The 19,664-nt window shown below is 39.9% G+C and overlaps 1 protein-coding gene across 1 annotated transcript in view; it reads left to right on the top strand.

Moving 5' to 3' along the window:
- The first annotated feature begins 5,211 nt into the window (after positions 1 to 5,211).
- Positions 5,212 to 19,664, top strand: part of LOC311063175 (hatching enzyme 1.2-like) — a 157,227-nt gene continuing 142,774 nt past the window's right edge. Inside the window, exons 1-5 of the mRNA XM_084082451.1 lie at positions 5,212 to 5,288; positions 7,611 to 7,686; positions 8,013 to 8,045; positions 8,387 to 8,423; positions 8,912 to 8,929. Of these exons, the coding sequence (XP_083938577.1) occupies positions 7,624 to 7,686; positions 8,013 to 8,045; positions 8,387 to 8,423; positions 8,912 to 8,929 (151 nt within the window). The 5' untranslated portion in view covers positions 5,212 to 5,288; positions 7,611 to 7,623. The remainder of the gene's footprint in view (positions 5,289 to 7,610; positions 7,687 to 8,012; positions 8,046 to 8,386; positions 8,424 to 8,911; positions 8,930 to 19,664) is intronic.

Raw genomic sequence — 19,664 nt, 5'->3', positions numbered from 1 at the left:
TATATGGTGCACTTTGAGAGGAATTGTTATTTGATTTTGAGTTACGATTTTATTTGTATATCATTTTGTAGGTCTAAATCACTCTTATTTGCTCATTTCAACACCCAATTAAAATAATAAAATATTTATAATTGTTATATATCTCATGTGTATGTCTTTTGTTATAAATAAAACAAATCATTATTGAAAAAAATACAATGAAAGAACAACATTATTGAGTAATTGAGTTATTGAAAAATTGCATTGACTTACATATTTCAATGACAAGATGCTCCTTAATGGTCAAAACAATATCAGAAAGGAATTATAAATGCCAGAATTAGTTTAATTAGTCTTATTACACCCGTTTTTAGTCCTAACAATGGCCAAGCTATGGCCAAGGTCTTGGATTTTCATCATAGCCGATGGCGGCCATTTGGCCATTACGCCATTGGCACTATGGCGGATGAGCACCTCTGATTTTTCATGTCTAGGTACCCATTGACTCTGTTCAAGTGAGAAATTCTCCTAACACCAAATTGCGAACGGTTCTAGGCCAGGTACAGAACTACTGTGCAGATAATGAATGTGGGGAGATAATGGCAAAAACATGAATGTCCTAAAAAAGTATTAAAGCTACTCATTTGAAAAGGTTATCATGTTTCAAAGTACTTCTATGGACCCTACAAACAAAATGGTGCCAAAGAGATTTTGCCACCTTACGTGTCCCTGACTTCTCGTCTGGCCCATGGACTATAATAAGAAAGTGCTTAGCTGAAACCAATAAGCTCAAGCAATCAAAGGGGAAAAAAACTAAAACAGACATACAGGAGCAGACATGCAGCAGACATGAAGTAAATTGAGCATGTCCAGGTTTTGGTACCCATGCAGCATTGTCTGAGATATTGTGTGGGTGAAATAGATAAAGCACCTGGCCTATGATAGTGTCATTGTTTGAGTAACAGACCTCACAGAAAGGTGGAATAAATGCAACTGTTTGGCGTAGCAGCATTGGATAGCAGATCTTTTATTATTGCATGTAAGAGTGTTATATAATGTCCAGCATGATCAAGTACCAGGAGGCGTGCCCCAATACAAATCCTTACACTGTCTGATGCAGTAACTTCAAACTCTAGCTCCCTCCCTCTGTCTGCGTGTGTGCATGGGCTTTAACTGAAGGTTAACTGTCCGTCCTGTGCGTCTGCACATACGTGCGCGCAATAAATGCTGGATTCTGTGTCTGTTGCAGGATTCATGCACGCAAACAGGGCATATTTGTCACGCTGTCGCTGTCGCTCTCTGTTTTTATCTGTGTGCGGTGCTTTGGTCACTCTGTGTGTGCATCTGTGTCTCTAAGGAATTATAAAACTGGTGTTGAAATAAACAAAGCCCTAAAGTAGAGCCCATATACGCCAGACAGGCAACTTATGCCCAATTGGCTAGTTCCATTCCATAGCCATGACATGTATCCTATAGCCTGGCCCTGGAGGGACAGATTGTCTGATTGAATGAATTTACTCAAATAACATAGTTGCCGGTGTTTGACTGGAAAAATAGTTTGGGGGTTGAGTTTCTTGGCCTACTGGAAGCATGCACACAATGTTGCTTAATATGGTCCAGTGGTTTGTGAGATTAGCTCCGGACAGCCTGGCAGAGATAATAAATGGAATTGAGGTATTCATCAGGTTATACTTACTGTAATATAGACATGATCCTGATTAAGATAATCAAACGAATTACCATTTCAGTAATCGGCTTACTGCCTTAATGGGGGTATGATAACAATTAGACTGTGGCACTGACTGTTAATGTGTATACTGTGCAGCAGAGAGCGTCATGTATGCACAGTATGTTGTGTGCATGTCATAGTCATCCTTGGTGGCTGTCAGATGTCAGATGCTGGCGGCCTCTGGGTCATCTGCTTGGCTAAATCAGGGTCCATCCTCCAACAGAGGACAAGGGACTCGAGGAACTGTGGGTCCTCATAAAAAAGGTCCCCTGTCACACCAAAGTCCTTACATGAAAAGGGCAAGCAGGGCTGGCGGCCATCAGCCATGGTAGACAGCCTCAGAGGCTTGCTCCAAACAGGCGTACAGAAAAAAACAAAGGTTCGTACTGTCACGAATGAGTACGGAGGAGGAGGACCCAAAAGCAGGCGACAGGAGGCAGAACAGATTCAAGTTTATTAACCAAACACAGGATCTTCCAAAAGGGCAAAACTAAGGCGGTTGATACAGAATATATACAGACAGAATACATACAGACAGAATACATACATACAGACAGACAGACAGACAGACAGACAGACTCACTCAACAGGGAACTTACGAACAATCAAACAAGGAACACAATGCAAACACAGGGCTTAGATAGACACAGGGATAACAGGACACAGGTGAACTCAACCAAGGCAATAACAGAGTAACAGAAAACCAAAACCAAACAGAACAGGAATACATGACAAATAGAATAGAGAATACAGAATACATACGAGCAGTCAAGGGCCGAGAAGCGGAGCGTGACACCTCCAAACTCTGCAAGATCCTGGCCTGCATGCCACTCTGGGCCAGAAATGAACCAGTCAACGCACACACACACACACACACACACACACACACACACACACACACACACACACACACACACACACACACACACACACAGACACACAGACACTCACTCACTCACTCACTCACTCACTCACTCACTCACTCACACACACACATTTGAAATATTTATTTATGTCCACATAAGAAGTACAGGATGTACAAAGGACATAAACACTGCCAGTGCAGTCAGATAAAGGGAAAACAGCCAGTTACAAAGTGCATGTAAAGCAGATCATTGTTACATACAAAACAAAAGATGGCATACTTGTCGAACACAGCGGACAACAATCATGGGTAAAGGAAGCAACGCCTCCTCCAAATTGAGTGGCTTCCTATAATAGCTGATATTGAGCAGTACCTTGCTAATTGTTTAGCCCTCCTTTTGGAAAGGCCGGCCATTTTGCAGGCCCCTCACAACCAACTTGTGCACGTGTCCTAGACTACCAAAGATAAAAAACAAAAGTTTACATCTGTAGCCTAGCTGAGAGATGGTCTGCTCTAGCTGATGATATTTTAACACTTTGGTTAGGAAGGCTTCCTCTAAGCTGTAATCAAAAGTACAGCCGACCTCGAGTATGAACACCTCCCTATGGTTTTCATTAACAACAATGACATCAGGGATGTTAGCTGAAATGTTAGAGAACACAGAATCATCGTTACAAAGGTTAAAGATGCTCGGCTTCACAGTAGAAGTGCTTATACAGCATGATGGAGGACCTGAAAATAGAAGTGATATCTTTAGATATCAAATCCACTATTCTGTCATCCCTACTTATGTAGAGTCCCCTGTATACATGGCACCCGTTTAAGATGTGGGACATGGTTTCAGCTATTTGTTCATGACCATGATGTATACAGTGAGGAGCATGGTTGCCTGGAAACCAGATGGAGAGGTTAAGTTTAGATGGTAAAACCTGCAACCTCGCTTTCAGAGTAAAGACAACAATGCAGTTGTCTAAAGCAACATTTTTGAACACAGAGTGATGATAGAGATGAACGTGCAAGCTCCCTCAAATATTGGTCATCATTGTTCAGCATAATATGTAACAAGTGGGAGAGCCTCGTAGCAATATATGTCCATTAAAAATTGGCAACACCCAAACCACCCTCACGTTTACTGTGAAATATAATATCACGTGTTGTGTGTGTGTTAGACACAACATGTGATATTATATATACACACACACACACACACACACACACACACACACACACACACACACACACACACACACACACACACAAACACACACATTGTGCGTTTTAACAGCCGGCGATTCAGGATAGTATTTTCCGGAAGTGCATTATATGTCTATGACAGCCGGCAACTACTGGCGATAGGGCGAATTGGGGGGTGGGACGATGTTGATCTGAAAAGATGGATTTTATTCATTTTTTGGGCGATGTCGTCCGGCGATCGTCCGGAGAGTCGCCCGCTGTTAAAACGTACTGTAACACTCTCTGCTGGAACTGTTGCCCACGAGCCCCGACTCCAGATAAGCGGTTGAAGATGGATGGAAGGAAGTTTTTGCCACAGACAAAATTGCACTGTCAATAATATCATATCAATCATATTTGAACTGGGGACCCCCCATAATAATATTTGAACTGAGGACCAGCACAAGCACTTGGAATTGTAGGAGTTGAAGCGTTACATTTTGTTTGATTCAGTTCACAGATACCGTAAATATTGTGAAAATAGCCAATCTAGAGAGGATTTTCAGTCGCCCAGAGGCAGCACAGCAGTTAAGAGTTACATAGTTACAGGTACAGAGTAAGGAGAGTACTGTCAGATACAGCAATACAAAAAGGTATGAAAACAATAAGAATCACTGTCAATGCAGAACAACAGTATACTTATAGTATACACCTATACAACTATATAACTATACATATATACATATATAACTATACAATAGTATACACCTAAACAACTGTCCTGCACTATGCAGAAAAATCTACAACACATCTACAGTCAATGCGAAAGACACAGCCCCCTCATGCATTAGAAGGACAAGTCACCAGAACCAAGATCAGGTGTTTTCAAAGAGTCTAACATTCATTAGAAGGACATTATCAGTCACCAGAAGCAGAGACATGTGTTTTCAATGAATCTATCATGGTTAAAATGGAGTTTGTAGTTACAATGGGTTTGTATAGAAAGGGTGCGTGTCTGATAAACTTAACATCAAATATCTAAATACTGAATCAAGCAACTTAAAAACTGTCTGGGGTGAAACACTAAAGCCTGAGTAGACGTTAAAATGAGCCCACACATGTTTGAAAGGCAAATATCCCTTTAATATGATGCTGGTATTGTGTGTGTAGCCTACTATGCATTACGTGGCCCTGTGGATCGTGTTACAGTTGAGATAATAATAGTTAGATAATAGTTATTAGTTAGACAGACAGACAGACAGACAGACAGACAGACAGACAGTGTACCTGCTGTGTACACAACTTTGTGTACACAACTTTGAGTTATTTCAGTTTGTTTGTCTCCTTTGTGGATCTTGTCTTGTCTTCTGACAGGTGTTGAGCCATCAGGCTCCACACCCTGCAGAGGGAGTAGGAGCTCCCCCCGCTGGTAGGAGGGTATATAACACCCTCACACACACCTGCTGATCACTCTGCACCTGCTGATCACTCTGCACCTGCTGATCACTCTGCACCTGCTGATCACTCTGCACCTGGCCCAAGGTATGATTTACTCTGCTCTCCTCCAATCTTAAGACCTTTTACAAAATGCCTTCTGAATCGGTTGTTCTCACACTTAAGATTTTTCAACAAAAAAAATCTAAAATAGCAGATGTACAAGCTTGTATATCTGCTATGTTTGAATAGTCAACGCTAAAATCTAAAATGACACAGACGCTTTCCCGGGTTTTAATGTTTAATGTTGACAGCAGATTTTGATATAGTTTTTAGTCATTAGTCTTTTGAATAAAATTCCATTTAGTTTTAGTCTTATTTTAGTCATCTGAAATGTTTTAGTCTTTATCTAGTTTTAGTTGACTAAATCTACAGTTGATTTAGGGTATTTTGGTGGGCCTTGATGGCCTATATAGTGGATGTCGTCGATGTCAGGCAGAAACCAACTATCTCAGTTTTTTTTAAAAATAAATCAGTGCTATTGAACACCCTTTACGTCTGTGTGTGGGTTTTACATTACATTACATTATAGTCATTTAGCAGGTGCTTTTATCCAAAGCGACTTACAATAAGTGCATTAGGCAAGGAAACTACTAATCACCAGAAGTCATAAGTGCATTCTCTTCTAAAACAAACAACCAAGAGAATACCTAGCGCCAAGGTAAAAGTGCAATATATCAGCTACCTACTTTCTTAAACAGATGAGACACATACGAAAATCAAATGAGCAAGAGCTAAAACAAATAAGTAAATAAGTATCAAATAAAGAAAATCCAATAAAATAAGAGCTTGTACAACTAATTGACAACAAGTAGGCAAGGCTAAGAGGAAGGGTCAGGGTAGTGTTTCCTGAAGAGGTGGGTTTTTAGCCCTTACAAATATTGAACCAATGAAAAGTATCAAAAATCTTTTCTGACTAAACCTCCTAACTCCATTCGATCGTCGTTTAAACCTCCTAACTCAAACTTAGGTTTTTTTCCCCGTCTGGCTTGATCATTTTAATCAATGAAGGACAAAACAACTATCTCCATATTAATGGTCAAAAACCTCCTTACTCCACTTGAGCTGTATTAGGGTAAAGTGATGATGATATAAGGACACATTCAAGTATCTGACAATGTAGAAAGTCACCATACCGACTTTGATGAGGTAGTTTTATTTTTCATTTCCTGATAAGTTAATATATTGGACATAGTTGGTTTATGCCCGACAGCAGAGATATGTATAAATACATTAGGTACAAATATGACATGTTTACAGTCTAAGCCTAGAACGAAAGCAGTGAGGAATACAGTCATGTACGTGGCGATGACGTTTTGGAACTCTCTAACCTAGGGGTCTTCAACAGGGGGTCCGGGACCCATAGGGGCTCCTCAGAGTTACTACAGGGGGGGCCGCTAAATCTTTGTATGATAAGAACCTTTTTATTATATTATCCAAAAACCCACCTCTTCAGGAAACACTACCCTTCCTCTTTGCCTGGCCTACTTGTTGTTAACTAGTTGTAGGAACCATTGTTGTATTGTTGTATTGGATCTATTAGCTCGTGCTCATTTGATTTGGCTATTTTATCTCATGTGTTTATGAAAGTAGATAGCTGATATATTGCACTTTTACCTTAGCGCTAGGTATACTCTTGGTTGCTTGTTTTTACAGGAAATGCACTTAAGACCTCTGGTGATTAGTAGTTTCGTTCCCTACCTATGTTGAATGCACTTATTGTAAGTCGCTTTGGATAAAAGCGTCTGCTAAATGACTGTAATGTAATGTAATGTAACCACTTGAACCCTAGCATCCATGTTCTGAGGGAACCATCCACCAAAAATATTTGTCCACATTTTTTGACAGATTTCTTAACAGATTTGATGTAGAGGGAAAGTTTACTAAGTATTGAGTTTGGGTAACAGTGAACTAATATTACCCCATTAACCAGTTTTAAATCTATTTTTAACGTAACAATAAATACAACTTTTCTACTGGGAGCTTCAATGGTGTGCAGACTTCCCCTCTTTTCCAAATCTTTTCATATTTTTAACCCATTAAAACCGGGAAAGCATCTGTGTCATTTTAGATTTTAGCGTTGGCTATAAAGGAAATAGCAGATATACAAGCTCATAGCTCATTGTATTTAATATGTGGCAATTGTTCTATGTATGTCATTGTTACTGTTTCATTGCCTTGTTTGTCTGTTTGTGACATCATTCTTTATTGTTGTTTTTATCTGTATAAGCACTTTGTAACACCATTAAGATAAGTGCTATACACACATTATTATCTATTATTATTATTATTACCCTTATTATTATTATTATTATTATTATCATTATTATCATTATTATCTCTTATCTCCTATATCTTATCTATATTCAGGTTTATAATCATCATGACTTCACTTCTTGTCTTCATACTCCTGTCTCTGACTGGAACCATCTATGCACTGCCTATGGTACGAACACACACACACACACACACACACACACACACACACACACACACACACACACACACACACACACACACACACACACACACACACACACACACACACACACACACACACACACGTGCACAGCATCAACACTTTCATCAGTGTTGTGTGAATTAATGACGTTTGTTTGTTTGTTTGTTTGTTTACACATGATCTTTTCTATGTTTGATTATGTGTAATGTGTGTGTGTGTGTGTGTGTGTGTGTGTGTGTGTGTGTGTGTGTGTGTGTGTGTGTGTGTGTGTGTGTGTGTGTGTGTGTGTGTGTGTGTGTGTTGTTTTGCAGGATCCAGATGACATCATCACTGAAGATCTGGATGTAGGTGATATTATTCAGACAGCAAACATAAATAAATACATCTACGTTTACATTTACGTCTGTTTGTGGGTTTTACAAATATTGAACCAATGAAAAGTATAAAAAAGCGCTTCTGACTAAATCTCCTAACTCCATTGGATCCTCAAACTGTCATTTAAACCTCCTGACTCAAACTTAGGTTTTTTTCCCTCGTCTGACTTGATCATTTTAATCAATGAAGGACAAAACAACTATCTCCATATTAATGGGGTGTGTGTGTGTGTGTGTGTGTGTGTGTGTGTGTGTGTGTGTGTGTGTGTGTGTGTGTGTGTGTGTGTGTGTGTGTGTGTGTTGTTTTGCAGGATATAGCTACTAGAAACATTGGAGAGGCTGATGCTGGTGAGTCTAAACATCATAACTTATATACTGTATGGTCTTTATAATATATCATGATATAAAATCATGTTATATCATAACATCACCATGTTATAACATCATAACATCATCATGTCAGATGCTGTTCGTAATAATTCACATTATATTTATAACTGTGTCTGTGTGTTTCTATCATTATATTTATAACTGTGTCTGTGTGTTTCTATCATTATATTTATAACTGTGTCTGTGTGTTTCTATCATTATATTTATAACTGTGTCTGTGTGTTTCTATCATTATATTTATAACTGTGTCTGTGTGTTTCTATCATTATATTTATAACTGTGTCTGTGTGTTTCTATCATTATATTTATAACTGTGTCTGTGTGTTTCTATCATTATATTTATAACTGTGTCTGTGTGTTTCTATCATTATATGTATAACTGTGTCTGTGTGTTTCTATCATTATATTATATGTATAACTGTGTCTGTGTGTTTCTATGAATCCAGGTGAAGATCTGGATGTGGGTGATATTATTGAGAAAGCAAACACCAACCTGCGTGAGTGAGCCTAGAGGAGACAACATGGTTGTCTGGAGGAGAACTAACAGCTGTAGCAATGAAATCCATGTCCTATAATACAAATGTATTATTGTGTGTATCATCATGTTGGCGTGTTTGTTTGTGTAGGTAGTGCCAGAGGTGCCAGAGGTGGCCCTCACCTCATGTTTGGTGACATCGCCATGCCAACCGGGAGGAACGCAGCTCCGTGCACACAGAGAGGATGTCTGTGGCCCAGAAACAAAAACGGCCAAGTTATAATCCCTATGACCATCTCTAATGCTTACAGTACGTTCTGATTGATTGGTTGCTTGATTGATTGATTGATTGATTGATTGATTGAATTCTTTATTAACAAGATTATTAAAAGGATCCCTGGCTAATAAGCCTTATATGCCTTAATACATTATTATTACCCTCTATAACTATAATTAATAACACCTTAAATACTTTGCTTATTATAGAAATAATTCATCTTTTACTCAAGCGGGACAACGCCCGTCACAAGTTGATGATGTCTTTTGTCCATATGTGGTCCAGCCCTTTGGAATGTATGGAACGCATGTGAAAATAAAAAAAACAGCTTAATACTTCCTATGGTTAATATGAGCTTCATTCAAGATTGAATGCATAGGACCACAATGGAAACAGGTCCCCAGGTCTTGTTTGTGTTAGGGTTAGGGTTATCCTTTTAGCCTAAATGTTTTACTGTACCTCCATGCTGTTTACATTTCTGACTAATAAAGTATTCAATCCATCAAAACAAAAAACAAAAATAGTAATAAAAAGAAGAGTGACTGAACTAAGTGGTTGAGTTTGTCTCCCTATGCAGGCCGTAAGGAGCGTAAAACCATCATCAACGCGCTGGTCAGCTTCCATAAACCCACATGCATCCAGTTTGTGTGGAGGAAAAATCACAGAGACTATGTGGAGATATACCCTGGGAATGGGTTGGTAAACACGCACGCACGCACGCACGCACGCACGCACGCACGCACGCACGCACGCACGCACGCACGCACGCACGCACGCACGCACGCACGCACGCACGCACGCACGCACGCACACACACACACACACACACACACACACACACACACACACACACACACACACACACACACACACACACACACACATATTGATAGTAGATTGTTTTAGACTTTCAGAACCCTTTATACCTTTTTTGTATTTGGTATGATGACGGTATCCAGCGTTCCTTGAAAGTCAATGGCTTCTCTCATTCACCCACTGGTACCACTCTCTGGATACCGTCAGCATCCCAACTACAAAAAAGGTATACAGGGTTCCGAAAGGGGCTAGGCTCTTAGTTTACCTGTGATCCTATAGTTTACTGAGACACTACACTGTCTCTCTGCATTCTATATATGTATGTGTTTACCTTGTTTATTGTTTGTCACTCTGGATAAGAGCGTCTAATGAATGCCTACAACGTAACATTGTAATAATGTAACATTGTAATAATGTAACATTGTAACATAATAAACTGTAGGTGCTGGTTGTACATCGTAACATTGTAATAATGTAACATTGTAACATTATAAACTGTAGGTGCTGGTCGAAGGTCGGGCGTCAGGGAGGCCGTCAGAGAATTTCTCTACAGAGAAGGGGGTGTGTCTATCAGCAAACCATCCAACACGAGGTTCTCCACGCTCTGGGCTTCCAACACGAACAGAACCGCTCCGATAGAGACAAGTACATCAGAATCGTCACCCAGAACATTCAATCAGGTAACCAGGCAGTGTTGCCAGATGGGAAATCTTAAATTATCGTACCGGAGGCTTAAAATTATGACATTTGAAAGAAAACTATGATATCAGCCAAAAAAGATATCACAGGTGTAAATAATATGAAATTCACCCAAAAAATTGCGTATTTATTGTAAGAAACAACCTTGTTTGAGACTCCTACGTGGCAAAAATGCATCTCATATGGGGTGGAATCAGGCAACTTCCTGGACCTTACACAAATACAAGCCTTGAACTGGACTGGAAAGACGAGACCGGTGTTTTTAATGCCACCAAGTACAGATCTAGGGTCAGATTTACTGATTTAATGACTTATTTTGAAAAGCCAAACCAGATCCTGAATCAGCAGCCAGGGAATCTAGTAAATTCACAAAGTTTTTTGTGATATGGCGAAATTATTGTATATTTGGGCATTTTTTTAATTATTGATCGTACATCGTAAAGTGGGTAAAATTATCGTATATAAATCCGATAATTATCATACATCTGGTAACACTGTAACCAGGGCTGGAAATTGCGTCCGTTTTGGTCACCTGAGATTCAACCCGATTCTAAAAATATCATCTATATCAGGTGGTGCTCAAACTTTGTCATGTCAAGGACCCCCAAAATTGACATGTACCCCCTCATCTCAAAATATATTGTTCCAGGGAACCCCCAGAAGCAAAGATTTGAGTTAAAAATGTTTGCTTTAAGATTCAAGCCTCAAGATTTGCACAGATGCTTTCCCGGATTGAATGGGTTAATTTGTGCGACCAAAACAATATAATTGGGAGCATTTAAGCGACTGCAAATAATAATAACTGTGGTGCGACTAAAACGGTATGTCGAGTTAGTAAACCCAAACCAGTGCTCCTCGCCATCCAGAAAAAAACACATAGTGAATTGTAAATGAAAACCACAAAAAGTGAAAATGCTTTTAAACATTTTGAAGTTTTGCCCACGATGGGGATGTCAGCGTTAATTTGGATAAAAAAATCTATTCTGTACTTTGTATAATATGTAATCATTTGATTGGTTTGTTTATAATGTGATGGTATGTGCTCTGTTGTCTGATTGGTTCTGGTGGTATGTGCTCTGTCTTCTGATTGGTCGACTCTGCATCTCTTACAGGACAGGAGCACAACTTCCGTAAGGTGGCTACCAACAACTTAGGCACTCCCTACGACTTCACCTCTGTTATGCAGTACGGCAGGTTAGTGTGTGTGTGTGTGTGTGTGTGTGTGTGTGTGTGTGTGTGTGTGTGTGTGTGTGTGTGTGTGTGCGTGTGCGTGTGTGTGTGTGTGTGTGTGCGCGTGCACGTGCGTGCGTGCGTGCGTGTGTTCGGGGCAGTGTGGAAAAAATACTCACATTTCTTACTTAAGTAAAGGTATTGTATCAATACTGCAATGTAGAAATACTCTGTTACTAGAGAAAGTCCGGAATTCAAAATTCACTTAAAAGTGAAAGTAAAAGTACAAAAGTATTGGTATCAAAATGTACTCCAAAGTACCAAAAGTAGAAAGTACTTATTGCGCAGAATGTCCCCATTTCACCAGTTTTCAAATGTACGCAATGTATAAAAGATCTTTTGAAAATAGCAGATCTACAAGTTCACAATGCATCGCACCGCATTGTGAACTTGTAGATCTGCTATTTTCAAATGGCTGAAATGCACAGGCTATAGTTTTGAATTGCAGCCATCTGTAGGTACTCTTTTAGAGCGGTTTTGAAGGAGAGTAGGGTTTTACACTCCTTCACAGCTTTTGGTAGGGCATTCCACATTTTTGTGGCATAGCAGGAGAACGAATTCAACCCCTTGTTTGTGCCAAATCTGGGTTGGACGTGATTAGTGGCGCTACCTCTGGTGTTGGGGACTTCATTGTGTGTGTGTGTGTGTGTGTGTGTGTGTGTGTGTGTGTGTGTGTGTGTGTGTGTGTGTGTGTGTGTGCGTGCTCAAAAGAAGCTTTGTAGATCTGCAATATTTTGGCTATTTGTCAGCTATTTTGAATGCCGTTCCAAAATTGTGTTGTATAGTATTATAAACGTGTGTGTGTGTGTGTGTGTGTGTGTGTGTGTGTGTGTGTGTGTGTGTGTGTGTGTGTGTGTGTGTGTGTGTGTGTGTGTGTGTGTGTGTGTGTGTGTGTGTGTGTGTGTGTGTGTGTGTGTGTTTGTGTGTCAGTTATGCATTTTCCAAACAGAGTGGTAAGCTCCCCACCATGATTCGTAGGAGAGACTCCAGGAAGCCAGTCGGGGGAGCCAAAAAAATGAACACCAATGACATCGCCCGTGTCAACAAGCTCTACTGCAGTGAGTCACATGGGCTACCAGGGGGTGCCAAAGGAAAAGGAGAGGAAAATGACATAAATAAAAAACATACTGGCCCTCATTCATCAATGGAACGTACAAACCAGCTTAGAAATAGGTGTACCCTGTGAATTATTGCATGAGATTTGTCAGCTGTTGATAAATGTGGCGCAGTCTTGCCCCAACTGCTTTTCAACATGAAGAAGCGGAATACGGTCGATAGGAGGAACTTCTCCAACATGTGAAGCTATGCCCCACCAATCATCTCTGTGGATTCACACACAGCTACACACAGAGATACACAGCACACACACCTATCATATGTAGGAATGGCACATGCTATCAAGATGATGTCATCTAATGTAAACTTACAGTATGGTTGCCCATCAATGTGGTCTTGTCTGTAAGGTTAGTTTCTGTCACATTTTCTGATGCTGATCTGAGCAAGGCTGTGTCGTGGTTTCAGTTCAGGGCAAATATTTTCACCCCCATGAGAAATGAAACACACAAACACACCTGTGGCTGTCACAACCCTTGCAGTGAGTCTATTACATCACTTTTCTACTAGGGGACTACAAGTTCAGTCCGTGCAACAGTGGTTATGTCACATGACGCTTATCATGTACAGTAGTTCGTACCGACATTACATTTTTACTATTTACTTCATGTTGTAATTGTGGTCGTAATAAGGTGTTTCTTTTAGTTATATTGTTCATAGTATTGGTTCACTCTGCACATCTCTGTTTTAGTGCAGCCTAATTTGCTTAACATTATAACATCCTTTCTGCTACCCGTCCACATTTTGCCTGTGCCTTATAGAGCTAGATCCATGTAGTGGTTTGTATCAGCCATTATTTGACTTCAATATTCGCAATTATCAATTATGTAGCCGATCCTAATTTTTTAACAATTTTCAACCTGGCATCCCTATTTTGGCATGTAATTATAGGCAAATGTTTAAAAAAATATTTATTTTAGTTAACAGCATTGGATGCAAAAATCTGCCATCGGCCTGGCTATCTAATTATTTTCCCTCCTTTTACTGGTTGATGCAGAGGTGATTGCATCCAATGGAAAGGCCTGCGTCTTCCCCTTCCTGTTCAATGGGAAGAAGTACTCTGGCTGTACCACTGACGGCAGAAGTGATGGACGGCGGTGGTGCGCCACCACCTACAACTATAACAAGAGGAATTGGGGCCTCTGTTAAAGTACGTTTTGACCATAAGCAAGACTTTTTAAAGACCAGGAATGCATCTGTGTCATTTTAAGATTTCTTTGGCTATTCAAAAATAGCCGATATACAAGCACAGAGTGCCTCGCTACGAGCTTGTAGATTTGTAGATCTTGTAGATTTGTAGATCTTGTAGATTTGTAGATCTTGTAGATTTGTAGATCTTGTAGATTTGTAGATCTTGTAGATTTGTAGATCTTGTAGATTCACAGACACGTCCAATAAGAAAATTAAAAAAAGTACGACTGCATTCGTAACAGCGCAAGTCTAGTCAACTATAAAGTGTCACTATATGTCAGAAGAACGCTGTCTGGGGAAGAAAAAAAGAATTCACACATTAACTCAACGACCTGCCATTCACTTCATTGAACGGCAGGTCACTGAAGTGAGTACTTCATTAGTATTCAAATGAAGTGTCATAGCACAGAATAAAACTCAAGGAAATGTTCGTCTAGATTCAGTCTATTCCTGAGTCTTGGAATCGCAGGGACCACAACCGCAGCGCCTTGTAAGCTGCTGCTTACCCCGTCTGATGTGTTACCAGAACGGCCTCCGTCTGCACCGATAGAGACATTACTGTCCCAGACAGAATCTTTGCCTCTGCTCTCATCTGCTGACACTACACAAAATAAGGAAAACCAGCCTGGCCGATTACCCATTTTTTTTCATTAATTCATTATATACACGTGCCGTGCGTGTGGGAGGGAGGGAATAATTATAGTATACCCTCCAAAAAGGGAGGGTATTCTAGGTTTTTTGATTAATGCGTAGACATTAATGGAGGCTGGTGTGTGGTGGGAGATCTCCGATCTCCCGCTGCGATGAAGATCACTTGCGCTGGCTGGGCACTGCTGGCATTCGAGCGTCGGGTTTATATCCTTAAACGAGGTTCCACATAACTCCAGAAAGACGTAGCATACTGTGTATGACGTAGCATACTTTGTATGACTGTAGGCTACCCAAGATGGGTAGCCTACAGTCATACAAATATTCCAGAGCAGCGGTCCTCAACATCCTCTTGCATATGCGCTCATCTTAACACAGAGCCAGTCAAGCACTGTTTAAATGGCTGAATGATTAAGCATCTAACTTGTAACATTGTAAACATGTTATATTATTTCTAATTGCTCAATTAAGCTTGTACACTTGGAAATATCCATATTTCATATGACACATTGTCACATGTATTATTTATTAGTTTTATAGCTATGCATTCTTGGAGTGTCAGATGGTCAGACAATGCTGCTCCGCATGTCTACGATGAAACAAAAGGGTGTAGACAAATCCTACACGCCCTGCCGACAATGGTGGTGATCTCGCCGTGGACCCATTATTTGGTCTACACCACTTAAATGAGGGTCACTATTATTACTATTATAGCCTAATAATAATGATATTGACAATGATATTAATAATAATAATAATAATAATAATAATGATGATGATAATAATAATCATAATAATACAATATTAATACTAATGATAATAATAATACAAAATTAAATGTTTCTTGTAATTGTTGTTTTTTCCCCCTCAGAAGTAAACGGAGACACTTGATTTCCTGCTTCCTGTCTTAACAACCTACCATGATGTCCTACTGAACAACCTACCATGATGTCCTACTGAACAACCTACCATGCTATATACTTATACTCATATATACTCATATATACTCATGTTATTCTCCATGAATTGAGTACATGAGGACCCCATTTGAAACAAGCCAATGCGGCTTTTCTGGGCTTTTCAATCCTATTTAGTTGACCTTGTATTGCAAACTGTACTTCCATGTGCTTTTTCTCTGCAAACTTCAATCAATCAATCAATCAATCAATCAATCAATCAAATGCTATTTGTTTGGAAAGCACTTTGGGTCAGCTGCTGTTGTTTTTAAATGTATGTGCTGTATAAATACATTTGACTTGACTACTGAACAATTCTGGTCCTAATACCCTCCTACATCATATATTAAAAGTTGTGCTTCATGGATTTAGTGGAACATTTTTCAAGGTCAAAGGCAACGTTTTGATGTTTTAAAGCGATGCAGTCTTGGACAAATGGTATTGAAGGGTTTATGTGGAGTTATCCAACATATTTGGTCTATTCTTGTTTTGTGGGTCAATCTTTCCAATAAAACACTTTTTGAGAGGATATTTTAATGTCTGATGCCTGTGGTGTGTTCTACCGTGTTACGCTGTATACACCGTATACAATGTAAAGTATAAATGTAGTTGTAAAACCCTTTTAAAACAGGCATCGGTGCTGCTGACGATACCCCCCCGGCCCCCCCTATGATTTATTTGATTTAACAGGTTTTTGCTTCATTTAATCTTGATAAGAGAGTTTACCAACACAACAGAGTTTATCAATAAAGAATAGTATTTTGTTCCACATGCTAACCATTGCTCCTGCTTTAGCGTCAACCCCTGAATTAATCATTGAAATACAATACAGTAAGTCTAGTTACAAAGACTTACTGTAGCAATGGAGCAGTGCTTCTCAAACCTTTTCATGTCAAGGACCACCAAATTAAAATGTATTAAGAGAAATGGACCCCACTTTGAGAATCGCTGCTCTAGATAATAACAGTGTATATGTCTCAAAAGGCTTCTAAGGGTGAAATAATAAAGTAATAGTCACACATATTGTCATGAGCACAACCTATTTTTCTACACAGCAAAAATCTCCAGTCTTAATGTATCTATCTGTTAACTCTGGAAGTGTACACGTTACCAAATGGACCCTTCTGTTTGGTCTCATTTGTACATTCTCAGTCAATTTAACACAGGGGATTTTACTGTAAAACATTTAATATTGTTCTTATACGGTCCAAGTCGTGTTTTATCTGCAGGAAAACAACCCTGCCTCTACGAAATTCAACTTATATGACTCAGATACCAATCACAGAGATGCATTCACACACTGGCTGTAACAAATGGAGTTCTCCACACAGGGGCGCTACAGTACTGTGATCTCTCTCAATGGGTCTGTTGTTGTCGCCAGCAGAACACAGCCCTCTGTAGCGGAGCAGCTAAGTGCTACGATCTTTCAATTTATGATAAAAGCGTGAAAATTGGCATGAGCAGTCTCCACGGGTCACTTGACAAGAAAATTGTCCGAGGCAGTTGTAATTTCAAGATGGCGGCCATTTTTCAAGATGGCCGACACCTTAGTGGGCAGTTAAGTGATATGATGGTTTATTTGGTGATACAAGCATGAAAATTGGCATGAGCAGTCTCTGTGGGTCACTTGACAATAGACCACCCACAGCTACTTGAATTTCCAAGATGGCGGCCATTTTTCAAGATGGCCAACACTTTAGTGGAGCAATTAAGTTATATAATGGTTTATTTGGTGATACAAGCATGAAAATTGGCATGAGCAGTCTCTGTGGGTCACTTGACAATAGGCCACCCACAGCTACTTGAAATTTCAAGATGGCGGCCATTTGTCAAGATGGCCAACACTTTAGTGGAGCAATTAAGTTATATAATGGTGTATTTGTTGATACAGGCATTACAATTGGCATGAGCAGTTTCTAAGGGTTGCTTGACAAGAAAACACTCACATCCACTTGAAATTTCTATTTTCAAGATGGCCGCCCCCTGGATCCTCAAAAGATACATTTTCTCATAGAAATGTATGTTTTTTTTCATTAAGGACAATTATACGATTATTGTTATTATGCTAAAGAACAACTTTTAACACATCACAATACAGTTGTGTTGATTTGTTGATCATAGATAGATTAGATAAGAGTGAATATCCGCACTACCAGGGCACACTGGTGATATATCACTGCTGTTAAACTCAGAGTGGGGTTCAATGTCAGCTAATTGAAAGTTAGTACCCCAAATGCTGTCTAATTTACCCCAAAACAATTAGATAGCCGCACCTGAATTGACAGGTTGTGCCAGCGCGGGAGAGCCGAGCCAAGGTTAATGGGGTTTTAGTTAACCGGATGGTGTACAGATCGCACAGGATTTAAATGGCATTGGATGAACGATCGGACTAGGTGTAGGGTTAAGGCACGAACTTAGTTGTATCCCATACATCAAAGTGCTTGGTAAAAGGTGGTAAAAGGATAAACCCTCGGCCTCTGCCTATGCTGCAGACATGGCAGAAGCCATCATAACAGTTGAGAAAACTAACTGGGACAGATGTTTCATTTGTCAGCAGGTCACCAAGGAAAAACTCATTCAGCCGAGTTTATTCAACAGAGAGCACGATCGTACTGGTTATGATACCATTGCAAGAAATGTTCCATTATTTCATAAGATCAATGCTCTACCTATCTTACTTAGTCTAACCCGACTAGATGAAGGTGATGGCATAGAAAGCACATTGACAAGAAACAGAGCAAAATATAATTTAAGCTGTAAACTTAGGTTCAACATCACAGAGCTGGAAAGGGCCCAAAAGAGAGCATCTACATCTTGATCTCTTTGCCAGAAAGCAAAGACATTATGACTTGATCCCACCAACTCAAGCAGCACTCAAAGAGCATGCCAAACGTGCTTCTTATGAGGCTGGATACGTGTGGGGACAGGCATTGAAGCGACATCCACAAATGCCGAGCCATCTGACAGGGGATGGGTGGAACAGGACGAGAAGTGGAAAGTCTTCTGGACTCCACTTCCACCTATTGCGGAGAGTTGTTGGGAGTTGACCAAATGTGGGTGCACCAAGGCATGTACTGGAAGGTGTACAGTAAAGTGCTTCAGATATGGACTCAGTTGCACATGCCTATATAGTTGCCCCTGCTAGAACCTATTTGCATGTTTATTTTGCCAGAGTTATTCCCCGTTGTCCTCTGTGTTTTCAAGTGTAAGCCTATGGCTCGGCTTCCCCTCGCCACATCAGTGCATCATGTTTTACTTTGTCACCAGTCTATTAGTGTGTAATTTTCAGTTGTTACTTTGTAACATTGCTTCCACTGCCTTCCACTGCCATACGTAACGGTGAAGCATATTTTCAGTTTAGTTCCTTAGTATAGTTTGTCATGGTTCCGTGGCTACTGCCATTCAGTATTAGCCATTGCTCAATTATAATTTTGGAGCACTGTCCGTTCAGCACCACAACTGTGCTAATCAGCACCACAACTGTGCTCATTTATTAGTCATATTTTTTGTTTCCCCATTTCTTAGTATTTATTTGACACATGTAATGGCTGTTAGTTAAAAAATAAAAAATAAATCCGCCCTTGTGACTGTTACCTTGTCGTGGTAAGGGAGCTTGTGTACCTCAGTGAACCCTGAGAGCTATGCCGGTGGGAGGCAACTCCTGACAGGTTTTTACCAAACTGGACTGGTCGTGGGCGAGTAGTCAGACAAAACACAGTCAAACAACCTCTCTTGACAGAGCTTTTTGAGGAACCCAATACATTTCTATGAGAAAAGGTATCATTTAAAGATCC

Source organism: Gymnoscopelus microlampas, assembly GCF_963454915.1.
Source record: "Gymnoscopelus microlampas genome assembly, chromosome: 16".
NCBI lineage: Eukaryota > Metazoa > Chordata > Actinopteri > Myctophiformes > Myctophidae > Gymnoscopelus > Gymnoscopelus microlampas.
The sequence above is the reverse complement of the archived record's forward strand: the minus strand, read 5'-3'. Positions and strand labels throughout refer to the sequence as shown.